The sequence below is a fragment of the Mytilus trossulus genome, chromosome 5 (genome assembly GCF_036588685.1).
Source record: "Mytilus trossulus isolate FHL-02 chromosome 5, PNRI_Mtr1.1.1.hap1, whole genome shotgun sequence".
NCBI classification, from domain to species: Eukaryota; Metazoa; Mollusca; class Bivalvia; order Mytilida; family Mytilidae; genus Mytilus; species Mytilus trossulus.
In genome coordinates, this window is record NC_086377.1 from 77,722,336 (window position 1) to 77,744,639 (window position 22,304).

At 34.4% G+C, this 22,304-nt stretch overlaps 1 protein-coding gene across 1 annotated transcript; it reads left to right on the forward strand.

The window, feature by feature from the left end:
- Positions 1-234: 234 nt before the first annotated feature.
- On the forward strand, positions 235-16,456 carry LOC134718326 (fibronectin type 3 and ankyrin repeat domains protein 1-like). Its single transcript, XM_063580821.1, has 5 exons — positions 235-330; positions 1,111-1,209; positions 1,979-2,080; positions 11,647-11,724; positions 16,361-16,456. The coding sequence occupies exons 1-5, from the start codon at positions 235-237 to the stop codon at positions 16,454-16,456; spliced, it is 471 nt and encodes a 156-aa protein (XP_063436891.1).
- Positions 16,457-22,304: the final 5,848 nt, after the last annotated feature.

Below are 22,304 nucleotides of genomic sequence, written 5' to 3' on the forward strand. Positions count from 1 at the left end.
GAAAAAAGTTTTTTTTTAACCTGACAGTTCTGATGGAAGTTCTGACATCTCACAATAAAACATGTTGTTTATTTGTTATTTATGTAGAATATAAATAAAAGTGTGACTGGTCATTTTATTCAGTTTTGACCACTGATTCATGTGATATATATTTTGTTTATATTTATTACACAACATTGTCCAGTTTATGACACAAGTTTTGATGTCTGTTATATGTTGATATTACAGGTTGGAATGACACCATTAATGTTTGCGGCTGAGAGAGGACACCTGGAGGTGGTGACATACCTGGTCACTCACGGCAGGCAGTTAGACGCTACATCCACCTTGGTAATGATAGATTTAATCACCTTACTCTGACCAAACATCACTTTATACAGAATCTACACAAAATCATGTTGTTAATCAGACAGGTTTAATGGACAACAAATATTAGTTAGAATTATATAAAGTGGGGTCTCATTTTATTCGTAACACAGAACTGAATCAGATAGTTAAGGTTTTATTTTGTTTCCTGACGAAAAATTATTTTGTAAACATCTGATTTTAATGAGAAGTCGATGAGATCAAGTTGTGTAAACATCTTTGTTAATTCTACAGATCTAATGTTAAACATCTTTTAAAAATAACAAATACTTGACAGAATTATATAAAGTGGGGTCTTATTTTTCTTGTCTCTTTGTACTGAATCAGAAAATATAACTCGTTTTAATGTTTCTTGAAAAAAAATTTTTTTTTAACTTTGATCATTCTACGTAATCATTGTTAATCAGACAGATTTAATGGACAACAAATATTTGATAGAATTATATATAGTGGGTTCTCATTTTAATTGTCTTGTCCAGCTGAGTCCATTGATATAAATATTGTTTATGTTTCTTGAAAAAAGTGTTTTTTTTAACCTGACAGTTCTGATGGAAGTTCTGACATCTCACAATAAAACATGTTGTTTATTTGTTGTTTATGTAGAATATAAATACAAGTGTGACTGGTCATTTTATTCAGTTTTGACCACTGATTCATGTGATATATATTTTGTTTATATTTATTACACAACATTGTCCAGTTTATGACACAAGTTTTGATGTCTGTTATATGTTGATATTACAGAATGGAATGACACCATTAATGTTGGCAGCTATAAACGGACACCTGGAGGTGATGACTTACCTGGTCACTCACGGCAGTCAGTTAGACACTACAGACAAGGTAAAGATAGAAATAATGACCTTACTCTGACTAAACATCACTTTATACAGAATCTACAAAAAATCATGTTGTTAATCAGACAGGTTTAATGGACAACAAATATTTGTTAGAATTATATAAAGTGGGGTCTCATTTTATTCGTAACACAGAACTAAATCAGATAGTTTAGGTTTTATTTTGTTTCCTGACGAAAAATTATTTTGTAAACATCTGATTTTAATGAGAAGTTGATGAGAAAAAGTTGTGTTAACATCTTTAGTTGGATAATGTTAATTCTACAGATTTAATGTAAAACACCTTTTAAAAATAAGAAATACTTGACAGAATTATATAAAGTGGGGTCTTATTTTTCTTGTCTCTTCGTACTGAATCAGAAAATATAACTCGTTTTAATGTTTCTTGAAAAAAGTTTTTTTTTTCAACTTTGATCATTCTACTGAATCAACATAAAATCATGTTGTTTATCATACATGTTAAATGGACAACAAATACTTGTGAGACTTATATAAAGTGAGGGTTGCTATTATTTGACTTGTTACACTTATATAATTAAAAGTTTACTATTTTTTTACCTGTTTTGTTTCACTGAATCAGAAATTATACATTGAATTTATATATCATTATGTACCATTTAATAGTTTATACACTGATATAATTGGATATTTTCTTACCTGATGTTATATTTCTTACATTTGGTAAATTGTTTGACTCCTCTCATGATTTTGTTATCACACACCATTAACATGTTTATATTTTTATATTGTTATAGTATGGAGAAACAGCTTTACATTATGCTGCTAGGAATGGATGGATTGATGTAACAAAATGGTTAATAGATCAAGGATGCAGTCCTTGGGTGAAATCAAAACAGGTAACATTCAGTTGTATTCTTATTAGATAGATAGTTATTTTATTCTCCAAAAACTGGATACAAGTCAACAGAGAAAGTACAATTACAATATAAATACAAATACAATAGTTGAGGATAAACAGCTGCAGATAAAATATAATAAAGTACAACTTTATGATGAAATACCTGTATAATAAACAGGTTAAACTAAATATGAAGAAATCAGTCTGTGCTAAACGTTTACATGGAAGGACTAACCTTTTTATTAATACACTTAATGAATGAACACAGTTTTCTTAAGGAGGCTCACGGGTATAAGATTTTCAAAAAAATTAAACAATAATTTTTCATTACAAATTTCATTTATTACCTTAAGTAGTTATTACTTTATCATTATGGTACAAGAATCATTCCAATAAATCAATTGGTGTTGGCCTCAGGTGACTTTTAAAATGTAGATATCATTGGAAAAGCTCAAAATCATCTCTTTTTTGTGCAAAAATGCCATTTTTGGCATTAAATTTGAAATATCTGTTTTAACTCATCGGTGACCTATATTTTTTTTCTTTTTTTTCGAAAAAGCTGTACATAAACTAATTAACTGTAAAATTTAAGCGATTTCCGTAATTTAGTTCTTTTTTTATTTCGATATTACAACTATTTCCCCTATTAGGTCAACAGAAAAAAGGACATTAAGAAAAATGTATGCTTCTTTCGAAGGCAGATTGTAAGCGTAAATGAATGGTGACCACATTTTTTAAAAAATTAAACAAATGATTCAGCCCCGCGAGCCCCCTTAAAACTGATTGTTTTTGTCGAGCTTTTGACTTTAATCTCAGAAAGCTCGGCATAGGAATAGTGATCAAGCAGTGGCTGCGGCGTTAGCTAACTTCTTAAAAGCTTTATATGTTAGAAGGTGGTAGACCTGGATGCTTCATATTTTGTACAAAAATGTATATGGATGCCTCATTTTACGATGTTTCCGCCAGTCACATTTTCAATGTCCTTGACCTCATTTTCATGATTCAGTGACTACTTGAAAAAAACTTATTTTGTAATTTAAATTCTCTTTTATAAGTAATAGTATAACTATATTTGTTATGTGCGTACCTTGCAAGGTCCTCATGCCCGTCAGACAGTCTTCACTTGACCTCGACCTCATTTCATGGATCAGTGAACATTCAACAAGGTTAAGTTTTGGTGGACAAGTCCATATCTCAGATACTATTGGAAGGAATGTAAGGTGTACATGTCCAACTGGCAGGTGTCATCTGACCTTGACCTCATTTTCATGGTTCAGTGGTTATAGTTAAGTGTTTGTGTTTTGGTCTGTTTTTCTTATACTGTATGCAATAGGTCTACTATATTTGGTGTATGGAATGATTGACCTTGACCACATTTTCATGGTTGAATGGTCAAATATAAAAAAGAAGATGTGGTATGATTGCCAATGAAACAACTGTCCACAACAGACCAAAATGACACAGACATTAACCGTACGGCCTTCAACATTGAGCAAAGCCCATACTGCATAGTCAGCTATAGAAGGCCCCGATAAGACAATGTAAAACAATTCAAACGAGAAAACTAACTGCCTTATTTATATAAAAAAATGAACGAAAGTTAAGTTTTTGAGTTTTGGTCTTTTTTCTAATACTACACAATGTATATACAATAGGTCAACTATATTTATACCCCATGCAACGAAGTTGCGGAGGGTATAATGTTTTTGACCCGTCCATCCGTCCGTCAGTCCTGTTTCTTGTCATCGCAAATCCTCTCAAACCACACAACAGAATTTCACGAAACCTTTTCAGATAATAAGGACATACTATGTAGTTGTGCATATCGACAGGAAATTGCGATTCAATTTTTTTTCTAGGAGTTACGCCCCTTTGAACTTATTTACTTTAATGTACTACTGCAACAGTTTGTCATCGCAACTCCTCTCAAACCACACAACAGAATTTCACGAAACCTTTTCAGATAATAAGGACATACTATGTAGTTGTGCATATCGACGGGAAATTGCGATTCAATTTTTTTTTCTAGGAGTTACACCCCTTTGAACTTATTTACTTTAATGTACTACTGCAACAGTTTGTCATCGCAACTCCTCTCAAATCACACAACAGAATTTCACGAAACCTTTTCAGATAATAAGGACATATCGACAGGAAATTACGGTTCAATTTGTTTTCTAGAAGTTATGCCCCTTTGAACTTATTTGCTTCAATGTACTTCTGCAACAGTTTGTCATCGCAACTCCTCTGAAAACAAACAACAGAATTTCATGAAATTTTGTAGATAATAAGGACATACTATGTATATTGAAATTATTATTCAATATTTTTTCTTATACAATTTTTTTTCTTATACTTATTTAATTTCTCCAATGACAATGTGGGGACATGGGGTATGTGAGCGTGATCACTAAGGTTCTTTAATTGGTGTATGGAAATGTTTTATGATCAATATGTCAGTCGGGTAGGTTTTATTTGACCTTGACCTTATTTTCAGGGTTCATTGCTCAGTGTTAAGTGTTTGGGTTATGGTCTGTTTTTCTTAAACTATAAGCAATATGTCAACTATATTTGCTGTATGGAAGAACACACCCTACACCAATCCTAAACTACTGACACATGTACAACTACCATCTCATCATACTCCACCAACACACCCTACATCAATCCTAAACTACTGACACAACTACCATCTCATCATACTCCAACAACACACCCTACATCAATCCTAAACTACTGACACAACTACCATCTCATCATACTCCAACAACACACCCTACATCAATCATAAACTACTGACACAACTACCAACTCATCATACTCCACCAACACACCCTACATCAATCCTAAACTACCGACACAACTACCATCTCATCATACTCCACCAACACACCCTACATCAATTCAATTACACATCTAACACCAATTATGCACTACCAACACATCAACCATCTAATCATACTCCAATTACACATCTAACTCAAAAAATACACGACCAGCACATCAACCATCTAATCATAGTTCAATTACACTTCTACCACTAACCTTACACCAATCCTAAATACTGACACAACTACAATCTCATCAAACTCCACCAACACACCCTACACCAATCCTAAACTACTGACACAACTACAATCTCATCAAACTCCACCAACACACCCTACCTCAATCCTAAATACTGACACAACTACCATCTAATCATACTCCACCAACACACCCTACACCAATCCTAAACTACTGACACAACAACCATCTCATCATACTCCACCAACACACCTAACACCAATCCTACATTACTGACACAACTACCATCTCATCATACTCTACCAACACACCCTACACCAATCCTAAACTACTGACACAACAACCATCTCATCATACTCCACAAACACACCCTACACCAATCCTAAACTACTGACACAACAACCATCTCATCATACTCCACCAACACACCCTACACCAATCCTAAACTACTGACACAACAACCATCTCATCATACTCCACCAACACACCCTACATCAATTCTAAACTACTGACACAACAACCATCTCATCATACTCCAACAACACACCCTACACCAATTCTAAACTACTGACACAACAACCATCTCATCATACTCCACCAACACACCCTACACCAATCCTAAACTACTGACACAACAACCATCTCATCATACTCCACCAACACACCCTACATCAATTCTAAACTACTGACACAACAACCATCTCATCATACTCCAACAACACACCCTACACCAATTCTAAACTACTGACACAACAACCATCTCATCATACTCCAACAACACACCTAACACCAATCCTAAATACTGACACAACTACAATCTCATCAAACTCTACCAACACACCCTACATCAATCATAAACTACTGACACAACTACCATCTCATCATACTCTACCAACACACCCTACACCAATTCTAAACTACTGACACAACTACCATCTCATCATACTCCACCAACACACCTAACACCAATCCTACATTACTGACACAACTACCATCTCATCATACTCTACCAACACACCCTTCATCAATCATACACTACTGACACAACTACCATCTCATCATACATCACCAACACACCTCACACCAATCCTTCAGTACTGACACAATTGCCATCTCATCATACATCACCAACACACCTAACACCAATCCTACACTACTAACACAACTACCATCTCATCATACTCTGCCAACACACCTAACACCAATCATACACTACTGACACAACTACCGTGTCATCATACATCACCAAGACACCTAACACCAATCATGCACTACTGACACAACTACCATCTCCTCATACTCAATCAACACACCTAACAACAATCATACACTACTGACACAACTACCATCTCATCATACATCACCTAACACCAATCATACACTACTGACACAACTACCATCTCATCATATTCCACCAACACACCTAACACCAATCATACACTGCTGACACAACTACCATCTCATCATACATCACCAACACACCTAACACTAATCCTACACTACTGACACAACTACCATCTCATCATACTCCACCAACACACCTAACAACAATCATACACTACTGACACAACTACCATCTCATCATACTCCACCAACACACCTAACACCAATCATACACTACTGACACAACTACCATCTCATCATACATCACCAACACACCTAACAACAATCATACACTACTGATACAACTACCATCTCATTATACTCCACCAACACACCTAACACAAATCATTCACTACTGACACAACTACCATCTCATCATACTCCACCAACAAACCTAACACAAATCATTCACTACTGACACAACTACCATCTCATCATACATCACCAACACACCTAACACCAATCCTACACTACTGACACAACTACCATCTCATTATACTCCACCAACACACCTAACACCAATCATACACTACTGACACAACTACCATCTCATCATACTCCACCACCACACCTAACACCAATCATACATTACTGACACAACTACCATCTCATCATACTCCACCAACACACCTAACACCAATCATACACTACTGACACAACTACCATCTCATCATACTCCACCACCACACCTAACACCAATCATACATTACTGACACAACTACCATCTCATCATACTCCACCAACACACCTAACACCAATCCTACACTACTGACACAACTACCATTTCATCATACTCCACCAACACACTTAACACCAATCCTACACTACTGACACAACTACCATCTCATTATACTCCACCAACACACCTAACACCAATCATACACTACTGACACAACTACCATTTCATCATACTCCACCAACACACTTAACACCAATCCTACACTACTGACACAACTACCATTTCATCATACTCCACCAACACACTTAACACCAATCCTACACTACTGACACAACTACCATCTCATTATACTCCACCAACACACCTAACACCAATCATACACTACTGACACAACTACCATCTCCTCATACTCCACCAACACACCCTACACCAATCCTAAACTACTGACACAACTACCATCCCATCATACTCCACAAACCAACCCAACACCAATCCTAAACTACTGACACAACAACCATCTTATCATACTCTACAAACACACCCTAAAACAATCATACACTACTGACACAACTACCATCTCATCATACATCACCAACACACCTCACACCAATCCTTCAGTACTGACACAATTGCCATCTCATCATACATCACCAACACACCTAACACCAATCCTACACTACTAACACAACTACCATCTCATCATACTCTGCCAACACACCTAACACCAATCATACACTACTGACACAACTACCATGTCATCATACATCACCAAGACACCTAACACCAATCATGCACTACTGACACAACTACCATCTCATCATACTCAATCAACCACCTAACACCAATCATACATTACTGACACAACTACCATCTCATCATACATCACCTAACACCAATCATACACTACTGACACAACTACCATCTCATCATACATCACCTAACACCAATCCTACACTACTAACACAACTACCATCTCATCATACTCTACCAAAACACCCGACATTGATCATATACTACTGACACAACTACAATATCATCATACTCTGTCATCACACTTAACATCAATCATACACTACTGACACAACTACCATCTCATCATACATCACCAACACACCTAACACAAATCATTCACTACTGACACAACTGCCATCTCATAATTCACCAACACACCTAACACCAATCCTACACTACTGACACCATGTTATTGTATCAGTAATGTAGGATTGGTGGTAGGTGTGTCAGTAGCATATGATGTAGTAAATTATGATCCTGGTACCTTTGATACCAATAATACACTACCAGCTCATCAACCCATCTTATTATACTCCAATTACACATCTAAGTCCAATAAAACACAACCAGCTTATCAACCATCTCATCATACTCCACCAACACACCCTACATCAGTCATATACTACTGACACAACTACCATCTCATTATACTCCACCAACACACCCTACATCAATCATATACTACTGACACAACTACCATCTCATCATACTCCACCAACACACCCTACATCAGTCATATACTACTGACACAACTACCATCTCATCATACTCTACCAACACACCTAACACCTATCATATACTACTGACACAAATACCATCTCACCATACTTCACCAACACATCCTACATCAATCATATACTACTGACACAGCTACCATCTCATCATACTCCACCAACACACCTAACACCAATAAAATACTACTGACACAGCTACCATCTCATCATACTCCACCAACAAACCTAACACCAATCCTACACTACTGACACAACTACCATCTCATCATACTCCACCAACACACCTAACACAAATCATACACTACTGACACAACTACCATCTCATCATACTCCACCAACACACCTAACACCAATCGTACATTACTGACACAACTACCATCTCATCATACTCCACCAACACACCTAACACCAATCCTACACTACTGACACCAATAATACACTACCAGCTCATCAACCATCTAATTATACTCCAATTACACATGTAATTGTATCAGTAGTGTAGGATTGGTGGTAGGTGTGTCAGTATCATATGATGTAGTAAATACTAATCCTGGTACCTTTGATAACTAACTCCAATAATACACTACCAGCTCATCAAAACATCTAATTATACTCCAATTACACATCTAAGTCCAATAAAACACTACCAGCACATCAACCATCTAATTATACTCCAATTACACATATAACACCAATAATACACTACCAGCACATCAACCATGTCATCATACTCCACCAACACACCCTACATCAATCCTAAACTACTGACACAACTACCATCTCATCATACTCTACCAAAACACCCTACATCAATCCTAAACTACTGACACACCTACCATCTCATCATACTCTACCAAATACACCCTACATCAATCCTAAACTACTGACACAACTACCATCTCATCATACTCTACCAAAACACCCTACATCAATCCTAAACTACTGACACAACTACCATCTCATCATACTCTACCAAATACACCCTACATCAATCCTAAACTACTGACACAACAACCATCTCATCATACTCTACCAACACACCTAACATCAATCATATACTACTGACACAACTACCATCTCCTCATACTCCACCAACACACCCTACACCAATCCTAAACTACTGACACAACTACCATCTCCTCATACTCCACCAACACACCCTACACCAATCCTAAACTACTGACACAACTACCATCTCATCATACTGTACCAACACACCCTACATCAATCCAATTACACATCTAACACCAATCATACACTACCAACACATCAACCATCTAATCATACTCCAATTACACATCTAACTCCAAAAATACACTACCAGCATATCAACCATCCAATCAAACCTTACCATCATAACTACTATCTAATCACATTCAACCAACATACCTTACACCAATTATATACTACTAGCAAAGCTATGATCTAATCCTACTCCAGCAACACATCATACACTACCAACACAACTACAATCTTATACTTTACCAACACACTTGATACCAAGCATTCACTAACTAATCAATTAGCCAAAATATATAAAAAGTATAAAACAAAAACAGTGTTGCCCACATATTTCAGCCTTTTATAATGCAGATACAGCACAAACAAGAAAAATGACATATATTACAGTTTTCTTCATGTGTCATTAATATTATATTGAAAAGAGCACAAACAAGAAAAGTGACACTCCACAGTAACATAATACCGTATAGCGGGTTATTTTCGCGGGAGTAAAATTCGTGATTTTCATTGAACAAGGTATACGAAATATTTTAGCGGTTATTATTTTGGCGGATGAACACTTTTATTAATACCTTTGCAAGTACACCTTTAATTTTGCGGAATTTATTTTGGCGATTTTCTTTTATCCGCGAAAATAAGCGAAAATTTACACCCCGCGAAAATAACCTGCTATACGGTATGTTAGCCTTTTACTTGTGTGTCATAGTGGTTGTCAATGAAGCACATTATAGAATAATGATATTATTATTCATGTGAATCAAACACAAAGCACGAAAAATGATACTCTGCAGTAACATGTGTCAGCCTTTTACTCATGTGTCATAGTGGTTGTCATAAAGCTAGTAGTAGAATAATAATACTCTCATTGTCAATGTGAATCGAACAAAAATCACGAATAATAACACTCCACAGTAACATATGTAAACTTTTTACTCATGTGTCATAGTTGTAAATAAAGCACTTACTAGAATAATATTACTGTCATTGTCAATGTGAATCAAACAAAAATCACGTGAGTAAAGAAACAATCCCAGCTGTATTTTGCAGAATGTATTTTAATATAACAGTTGTACCAGTAATATGAGATTTTTCATATGTTCCAAATATGTAGAGTTAGTAAAATCCCTTACACTCTGTTGTTACTTATTACAAGTTAATGACACAGACAAAATTAAGTGTAGTTTCCAGACAGATTGTTGAATTATCATAAAGATAGATTGATTTCTCGTATTTTTTTTGGTTTTAATGTGATATTTTACATACTGCAATAATTTCTTTAACAGTAAAATCTCAAATACTATTCATTGATTTCTTTATAATGTTACTTTATATTTGTTGTTGGTTTAGGTTCACTGTTCTTTATGTCAAGTATAAATAAGACTATTCTGCATTGTATAAATAAAATTGATGCAACAGTTACCTATTACTTTATTGCATTATACATGTTATAAAGGTAACATTAGTGCAATAATTTACCTATTATTCATCGTTTTGAATTATTCATTGATCTCTTTATAATGACACTTCATATTTGTTTTTGGTTTAGGTTCACTGGTTTTTATTTCAAGTATATATAAATAAGACAACATTCTGCATTGTATAGGTAAAATTTATTCAACAGTTACCTATTATTTAATGTTTTACAGTTTTTGAAATTAAAGATATATATGTGTATAATTAATGAAAGATTATTTGATTGTATTTCAGGGTAAGACTCCTTATGATCTGGCAATATCAGGGTATGGTTCTGAAGAGAAGAAGAAAGAAGTGATAGACTTCCTTAAGGTAAATAGTCTTGTCTTACTTTAAAAGATATTTACAGATTATGAGAGACAAAACAGACTTGGTACAAAGAAATTACAATTAAACATTTGCCTGTAGTTTTCAATGTCATTGTAGTAATTTTTGTCAGTTAACAATGTAAGTTAGATTTATGAGTTTGACTGTCCCTTTGGTATCTTTTGTCCCTCTTTTTTTGACAATTCCAAGCTTGTTGCCTGAAATACATGTTGGCATACGTGAAAGACAAATGTTTAAAATCTGTGTTCTCATCTGTTGGATGTCTCTTATTTTTAGCTCAGCTGGCCCACAGGGCCAAGTGAGCTTTTCCCATCACTTGGCGTCCTGCGTCATCCGGCGTCATTAACTTTTACAAAAATCTTCTCCTCTGAAATTAATGGGCTAAATTTCACCAAACTTGGCCACAATCATCATTGGGGTATCTAGTTTAAAAATTGTGTCCGGTGACCTGCCAAACCAACCAAGATGGCCGCCATGGCTAAAAATAGAACATAGGGGCAAAATGCAGTTTTTGGCTTATAACTCAAAAACCAAAGCATTTAGAGCAAATCTGACGTGGGTTAAATTGTTTCTCATGTTAAGATCTATCTGCCCTGAAATTTTCAGATGAATCGGACAACCCATTGTTGGGTTGCTGCCCCTAAATTGGTAATTTTAAGGAAATTTTACTGTTTTTGGTTGTTATCTTGAATATTATTATAGATAGAGATAAACTGTAAACCGCAATAATTTTCAACAGAGTAAGATTTACAAATAAGTCAACATGACCGAAATGGTCAGTTTACCTCTTTAGGAGTTATTGCCCTGTATAGTCAATTTTTAATCATTTTTCGTAAATTTTAGTATTCTTTTACAAAACTTTTCTCCTCTGAGACTACTAGGCCAAATTTAACCAAACTTGGCCACAATCATCTTTGTGGTATCTAGTTAACAAAAATGTGTGGCGTGACCCTGCCATCCAACCAAGATGACAGCCATGGCTAAAAATAGAACATAGGGGTAAAATGTAGATTTTGGCTTATTACTCTTAAACCAAAGCATTTAGAGCAAATCTGACTTGAGGTAAAATAATCTATTAGGTCAAGATCTATCTGCCCTGAAATTTTCAGACAAAACAGAAAACCTGTTGTTGGGTTGCTGCCCCAGAATTAGTAATTTTAAGGACATTTTGTAGTTTTTGGTTATTATCTTGAATATTATAATAGCTAGAGATAAACTGTAAACAGCAATTATGTTCGGCAAAGTAAGATCTACAAATAAGTCAACATGACCAAAATTTCAGTTTACCCCTTAAGGAGTTATTGCCCTTTATAGTCATTTTTTAACAATTTTCATAAATTTTTGTAATTTTTTAGAATATATTTTCCACTGTAATTACGGGTCCAAGTTCATTATAGATAGAGATAATTGTAGCAAGAAGAATGTCCAGTAAAGTTAGATCTACAAACACATGATGATCACCAAAACACAATTTTGTCATGAATTTATCTGTGTCCATTGTGTAATATGCACATAGACCAAGGTGAGCGACACAGGCTCTTGAGAGCCTATAGTTTTATATGCAAGTCAACATTTTGACGGGACATTTTATGGGATACAAATGACCGGTGTCTGTCCGGCGTAAACATGTCGCACCATAACTTGAGAACACCTTATTTAAATTTCATGAAACTTAATATAGTTGTTTCTTATGATGGTCAAATGATCTGTATACTTTTTGGTGAAAATAAGATTTAAACTTTATGAGTTATGGCACTTTATAACTAAAACAGTGGTGTGATTCTTTTTCACATGTAGCACCGTATCTCAAAAACGATTCTTGATTATTGCTTAAAACTTTACACACGTGATAGTTACATAAATCTTAATATCTGTTTATCACTTTTTGGGGATGATTCAAAATTTCATAGTATTTTGTAAAAAAGGGGGAGTTTTTTTTTACATGTTGCGCCGTATCTCAAAATTAATTTATGATTATTGCGTAAAACTTTACACACCTCTTTGTTATATTTATCTAAAGATCTGTATACTTTTTGGTGATGACTCAAAATTTTATTTTGAGTTATTGAGTATTTTGTAAAAAGGTTCTGTTGTAAATAGACTATTTTCATATTACTGACTCTTGACTCCGGATATATGTTCCATTTTGTCTCGCCTGTGACGAAAGTCGTAGAGTGAGACATGGGTATTACTATCCGTTGGCGGCGTAAACTATTTGTATAAAACTTTATATTTCAGAAGGTAGAAGACCTGGATGCTTCATACTTTGTATGCAGATACCTTATGTTAGGAAGTTTCCCTCTGTCATATGTCCATTGTCCTTGTCCTCATGTTCATGGTTCAGCGACTGCGTGAAAAAAAATTGATTTTTTTGTTATGTGAATTTCTCACTTATGAGTAAAAGGATAACTATATTTGGTATATGGGTTCCTTGCAACGTCTACATGTCCGTCAGATAGGGGTCACCTGACCTCCACCTCATTTCATGGATCAGTGATCAAGGTTAAAGTTATGTGATTAGGTCCATTTCTCGGATACTATAAGCAGTAGGTCAGCTATGTATGGTGTATAGAATAATTGTAAGGGGTACATCTGACCTTGACCTCATTTTCACGGTTCATTGATCAATGTTAAGTCAACAATACTTGGTGTATGGATTAATGATTGTAAGGTGTACATGTCTGACTGGCAGGTGTCATTTGTCCTTGACCTCATTTTCATGGTCAATGTTAAGTTTTAGTGTTTTGGTCTGTTTTTCTAATACTATAAACAATAGGTCAACTATGTTTGGTGTATGGAATGATTGTAAGGTGTATATGTCTGTCTGTCAGGGTGCATCTGACCTTGACCTCATTTTCATGATTCGTTGGTCAGTGTTTAGTTTTCCTGTTTAAGTCTGCTTCTTAGATATTATAAGCAATAAGGTCAACTTTATTTGATGCATGGAATGATTGTAAGGTGTACATGTCTGTCTGACTTGGTTTATATGACCTTGACCTCATTTTAATGGATCATTGATAATTTTAAGTTTATGTGATACTTGTAGTGAAACTTTATCTTTAAGACTATCAACATAAAACCAATCATGGTTAGTAAAGCAGGCAAGACATTTCAGAGGTGCACTCTTGTCAGAATTATTCCGTTTTACTTTTCTAAAAACCATATATACTGGTATTGGGTGAATGCCCTCCAGACTAGGCAAGTTAGTCTGGGTCAACAGACCCTTTGTCTATAGTTTTGAAAACCATTATAAAGAGAAAATCTGACAAGAGCTAAAATGATCAGGATGTTGAGCTCTGCCAATTGTCTATACTTGTCAAAACTGTCAGATGACTTCTTATAGGATTTATTGCCCTCAAATGACAAATTTAACCATTTTTTTTGTTTTTGCCTACCATCTTGAAAACTATAATAGATACAGCGGTGAAGATGATGAACAAGACAAGTTATACAGATAGGTCAACATGGTCAAAATTGTCTATAGACTCCTTATTAGAGTTAATGCCCTTCGCTGACCAATCTTTCCGTTTTTATGCCCCACCTACAATAGTAGAGGGGCATTATGTTTTCTGGTCTGTGGCTCCGTTCGTCTGTTCGTCTGTGCGTCCGTTCGTCTGTGCGTCTGTTCAGGTTAAAGTTTTTGGTCAAGGTAGTTTTTGATGAAGCTGAAGTCCAATCAACTTGAAACTTAGTACACTTGTTGCTTATGATATGATCTTTCTAATTGTAAAGCCAAAATAGACTTTTGACCCCAATTTCACGGTCCACTGAACATAGAAAATGAAAGGGGGAGTTTCATGTTAAAGTTTTTGGTCAAGGTAGTTTTTGATGAAGCTGAAGTCCAATCAACTTGAAACTTAGTACACTTGTTGCTTATGATACGATCTTTCTTATTTTAAGGCCAAATTAGACTTTCACCCCAATTTCACGGTCCACTGCACATAGAAAATGAATGGGGGAGTTTCAGGTTAAGGTTTTTGGTCAACGTAGTTTTTGATGAAGCTGAAGTCCAACAACTTGAAACTTAGTACACTTGTTGCTTATGATATGATCATTCTAATTTTAAAGCCAAGTTAGTCTTTTGACCCAATCTCACGGTCCACTGAACATAGAAAATGAAAGAGGGAGTTTCAGGTTAAAGTTTTTGGTCAAGGTACACTAGAAAAACCAAAGAGCTATCAAGCCCGCTTAGTGCCTATGATGCCTGTCAACAGCTATTATTATTGACTAGATCGATTTTATAGACGTTCTACATTCAAAATAGCTGTCGTATTTCAAAGTTGCTGTCAATCAGTTATTTTTGCCGTCTGCAGTTAAAATCGTCTTTCCGCTCGGCAGATTTGACCTTTACCTTTTAATCCCTCTGATACCATCAGATAACGACGGTCCTTTAACAGACGTCCGTTTAATTGAGAAGTTAAATCTCGCGATCGGTATCGTGAACGTTGTTTTTAATTTAAAGTTTTTGCAATTTTACATATATAATGTTCATGATGTTTAAGTGATATCTTTCAAATTAATACAAGTTATTATATATATGGTTCGGAAGACTTTGAAAAATATTCGGAATCGGTAAAATCATCCTAAAGTTTTAACACCATTTTTAAATTCATAATTTTAGTACCTTGACGATTATGTGAAATTGTTTCCCCCAGGTATATATAATCAACCTTGTGAATTGAGTTCACATCAAAGGAGATTGTCATTCGACAAGTAGGAGAGTTAATTGCTTAATCCAGGTGAAAAAAGTTCTTTGATAGCGGCGATCCTTTTTTGATTATAATGAAATGTTCTAGTTTCTTAATGATATTAGTATTGAAATGTTCCAAATGAATTTTAAATTATAAATTGTTAATTATGGAATACGCATTTTTTACCAGTCAGGAACCATGATAGCGTATAATTTGTTTTCTTTATCAAACAGAAAAGTGGATTTTTAAATTATTTCCACTTTTAAATTTCATAATTGAGATTTGTCCGACTGTAAAAATTTACCATATATTCGTTTTCAATACCGTAATAATCAATTAGAATATAAATACAAATTCCGTTGCCGTATTTACTGATCATCGTCTTTTCTTGATTTTAGGTGTCTATTGAATGGTATGTGAACAATAAACAGGCACGTGAAATTTTGTCAGATATCTAATTATTATCCGACATATAATTCTGCAATAAAATGTCTCTGTCCAAATTTTGACAGAAGAATAAAATGCCTTGTGGCATTTGATTTTGTTCAAGATTTTTATTCACATACCTGTCTATTTGCATGTTAATAGTTTTGTTCATGTTCGATAAAATTTCCTTATCTAACCAGGAACATATATATTCCCAGATCTAACACATGTTTTTTATAATTTCGGGGTGAATGAAATTTCCTTTAACAAAGTTGATTTACCAGTATTTAGTAAGGTCTCCATATCATGTTTATAAGCATACGCATTGTGAGTAAAGTTAATTCACAGAATCTGTGTATTCCTTCAGTAATCCCCAATTTTGATTGCGGTTTTCTTAAAAGAAACAACCTATTGTATTTGAAAAAGTACGGTAATTGGACAAAGTTGTTGTTTTACTATTCATATACGCATGCTATGTTCTGTATCGTTTTTCGGGGTTGCCAGTATGACCAAGGAGATTATATGAGAAGGTCTCATATAACTTCCTTGGTATCATATATTAATTTATTTTAAAGTATTAGTTCGTGTTCTAAAATTTTAATAAATTTCAAAATGTACTACTTTGAATCCTGTATTATTCACCTTTTTTAATGAAAAAGATTCATTTTTACCAAGGAGGTCATATAACTTCCCTGTTTTTACATTTAATCATTATTTGAAATATATATAACATAACTTTATATATCAGTATCTTAGACTGCTAGTTCTTCACGTAAATTGCTAACTTTTAATATAACTATTAAACATTGCTTATAATTAAATTGAATGGGGTCAAGCTATTTTTTCTTTTATTCCTTAAATTTTATTCTATTTTACATTTTGTTGTACCGTTTTATATCTCAGTTAAAGAAGATTGTTTTTGTTAAAATTGTTCTCAAGCTGTCAGTAGGTTTCTTTTGACTTTATCGTGTATATATGTATATAAAGAAGAACATCAATACACTAGTTGATAGCCGCCAGTGGTGGATTTACCCGGGCATAGGCCGGGGGCATAATTGGCACGTGTTGAGGAGACAAATTGGAAAGAAACAAAATGAATGATTGTCGATAGTTTAACGTCCAGTGGCAAATATTTCATGCATGTTTCACTGGACGAGGATATCAACTGGCAGAAGAATGAACAAATAAGTGGAATGGTAAAAAACAAATACGATATAGCAGAGACATATAATACAATATGTCTCTGGATATAGTAATATGGAAACGAATAAAATATTTAAATGGTTTACATGGTGCCCCAGGCATACGAGGTTCTGGTCCGCACATACAAACAATTTCTTAAAAAATGTGGGCCCCCCCCCCCCCCCCCATGTTTTATATAAAAATTGTCACGCGTAAAATGTACATTATCATGTAATTTGAAAATTATCCTTATTTGTATACAATTAATTTGGTTTATAAAATTTATGAAATTTAATTACATTATCTTAATCTATAAAATCTATAATCCCTTTTTTTTTTATGAAAATTTAATAATTTCATGCACGCAATTTTATACATCTTAGTGGTCAACAGATGTAGCTTGACCTTTAACTTGACATTGCTCAGTTTGTTCGCCTAAAATTAGCTGACACCAATTATCTTCTTGCACGAGAATTTCATACGGCGGCAAAATTCATGTAACAGTAAACTTAGGTGACTTTACTAAATGACCGTGGGAAAATCAATTCAGTGTTACATTCCATGTGTAATAATCGAGGCTCTTGAGGGTCCATTTGCAATTAATTTATGAAAGTCTAAATTATAATCCTTTTTCAAATACATAATTGATAAAAAATGTTTTCTTTAACTATTTATATTTTATTAGTCATAGTTATTAAGATATACACGTCCATAAACAACAATATTCATTACGGTGCATGTCGTGGAGATCGTACCAATTATATTCAATTATTATTTTAACTTATAAATCTCTAAAAGTTACAACAAAAGTCGAGTGTGTGAGTTGCTAAGGTAGAGTTCCAACTTAGTGAGCTATCTGCGGACTAGGATGTATTTTTAAAAAAGGCAGGAGGAGCTAATTGGAAAAAAGGCAGAACAGAGATACGACTAAAAAGAATGCCGGACATTTACTTTTATTTCACCCCAACCACCTTTTTTAAAAAGAAACAATTATGTGGTAGCCCCCTTCTGAAAGTCGAGTTGTGAGTTACAAAAACATTTGTACCTTCTCTAATTTTTTAATTTCCTATATTTAAACAGTCGTCAGAGTTTTCAGGTTTACTTCGCATTTAAGGTTCATCATAACAAACGGACAAATATGGCTGTATTTACATGCCAAAAATTACTCTGAGTACAGACTTACCTGTAAAGTATGAAAAGTTTTAATGCCTAGCATCCACTAGATATAAAAAAATTAAATCCATTTTGTGTTTCAGAGAGATAAAATCTCTTTTGGATTTTGATGGGCATTTTTTTTCCTTCATGCAAAAGGTGTGAAAATTGACTAAGTTGTGGAACAACTATGAGATGCTCCCTCAGGTAAAAAACCGGTTTGTATTGTTTTCATTGTCCTTAATTGACCATAGACACCAGGTATCTTCACAACTATAGGTGAGTTAAAGAGTTTATCTGAGTCAGTGAGTGGACAGTATCAAAGTAATGCAGGTGTTTGTTTATTTTTGCACCTTCTGAAGAAAGGAAAAAAAATGCCCAGCAAAAACCAAGAAAGATTTTATCTTTCTTAAACACAAAATGCATTTAACTTTTATATATCTAGTGGATGCTAGGCATTAAAACTTTTCAAACAGCACAGGTAAGTCTGTACACAGAGTAGATTTTGAGGTAAAAATACGGCTATATTTGTCCATTTGTTATGATGAACCTTAAAAACAAAGCATGCGTGCGGTGACCTAAAGTTGTTAATATCTGTGTCATTTTGGTCTCTTGTGGACATATGTCTCATTGGCAATCATACCACATCTTTTTTTGCATGAGGTTGGGTACTGGTATTTTGATGGCCGGTTTTAAAAGAGTTGTTTGAGACTTGTCTTTACTTCCTTTTGACGATAAACTTCTATCCAAGAATACAAATCTTTATTTTCAAGTTAGTAAAAATTATTAATACTTTACCCACAGCATGCCGAAAAAAAGTCCATGTATGCGTAAAATACGGATGCAATATTTGCCACTCCACTTTCAGATATCCCAATTAAAGATGTATACCAACATTATCAACATTAAACATATATTTGTACCTATTTAAAAAAACTGCTCAGTAGATTTCACCTGCCAATTAATCTTAAGCTGTATAAACTAATACAACTGTACCATTGCAATCAACATGTAAATAATGTCTTTTTATACATGAAAGCTACAATTACCAAGAGACATTACACACAGGTGTCAACACATGTATAAATTTACACACCGACCAATAAGTTGTCATAAATCACGTGTGTGGACGCTGACCAGTATCAATAAACGGCCAGTTTAAGAAGTCAAATCAAGCTGTGATTAACTTCTCTCTATAGAAGCAGATTCAATAGCAATAAAATCTTGTTCGAAAAAACCTGAACCTGGGAACAGTATATCTATATCTATATAATTATTATTATTATTATTATATATGTTCCTGCCTGAATTGCGGGGGGGGGGGGGGGGGGGGGAGGTACATCCGGTAAACCGCCTCTGAATTCAAACGTTATATCGAATTAATATACTAGTAAGCAGAAATAAACACGCCTAGTCAATCTCCTATTACTTCAATTTTCCGATACAAAGAACAAAGTATGACGATTAGTTTATTGAAAATGCAGTTATGTTGAAATGATCTGCAATTACCCTTTTTTTATATTTTATATTTTTTAGAGTTTGTGATAATTTGCAAATTACTTATATCAACCAGAGACATATATGTCTCTGTATCAACGTATGTTGCAGTAAATGGTATTGATCTATGACCTTGTTAAAATTTACGCACATGTCATTGTGGACAAGTCTACATACATATTATGCATATAAAACGCAGGACCACTCCAGACGTCTCATGGTTTGGTGTATTTCTTTCCTTTATGCACATTACAGTTGGTCCGAGACCACAATTGACGTCCCTTTTACAAATATAGTCCCTAGTGTTGACAGTGGGTTACTTGCCATAAATTTTTATACCCCTTCCAAATTTATTTCTCCATGTGTATTGCCTCAAATTGCAAGTAGGGGTTGAAATTACACTGAAAAAAAATTTGGTCCAGAAGTTTAAAGGAAAGAAGTGATTTGGTCCAGCTGAAAAAAGGTTTAAAATTAGCCCTTCGGAAGCTGTCAAAAGATTTCAAGACGACCTAAACATTTTAGCATTGTCCATATTTTGAGTTAGAGCCGATGAAGTTTTCTATAAATTTAATATAATTTGTCCCAAAAGTAGTACAACACACTAAAAGTTTCTTTGAGAAAGCGCAGGTGGGATTTTTTTATTTTCATTTATGTTCTAAAAGAAATACGAAATAATTGTGGTCTCGGACCAGTTGTTTCAGAGGTTATACTTGGCCCAATAGTTTGAAGGGAGAAGATTTTTATAAAAGTTAATGTGGGACAGACGACGGACGCCAAGTGATAAGAAAAGCTAACAAGAGCGGGAGACATTTCCGGTGTTCTGGGATTTGACAGACTACGAGAAATGGACGTACGACAAAACATTTTAAATAAGTTCAAGTAGGACATAATTCGGAAAAGAGAACATAACGTAATATATGCATAAGTTGCGGGTGCAGAACTTTTTATAAAGGAAGGTGTCGCTTTAGTCATGCTTCAGTGATTCCCTATAATTATAATCAAACAAACTTTTCTCACTAAAAAAGGGGGCGGGATCCGCCTATGTACTTTTACGGGGTCAATCCTGGTATTTTGATTTATGGCGATAAACACGTTACCCAATCTCGTGACAATATTATACCCTAATAGGATTGAATATCAAAGGAAGTAACCCATCGAAGATATAGGGATTGTGTTTCTTCTATTAAAGAAAATTCAGAGTTGTTTTAAATTAGAACTATTCAAATCAAGGAATGAATGTGGTATACGCCATTCTTGTGCATTATGAAATAGAAACTACAAATATGACCACATAAGTGATAAATACTGGTAACACAGATTGGCAATCTACGGTAGATGAATTAATTGAGGAGAAATATGTGAATTTTATGCATATTTGGGTTATCAAATATCAGATATCAGCTGGGTATTGTATATTTTTATATTATTTTTAACAAGAGGTTACATGGTCCATAACGGCGTCTTCTGTATCTTTTACAAAAGTATATTTGACTAGTCTACTACATTTATAGAATAATGAATGGAAACAGGGAAAATGTCAAAGAGACAACAACCCAACAAACATAAACAAGTCAACCCAAGGACACCAATGCACATGCACAACACAGCGAGAAAGTC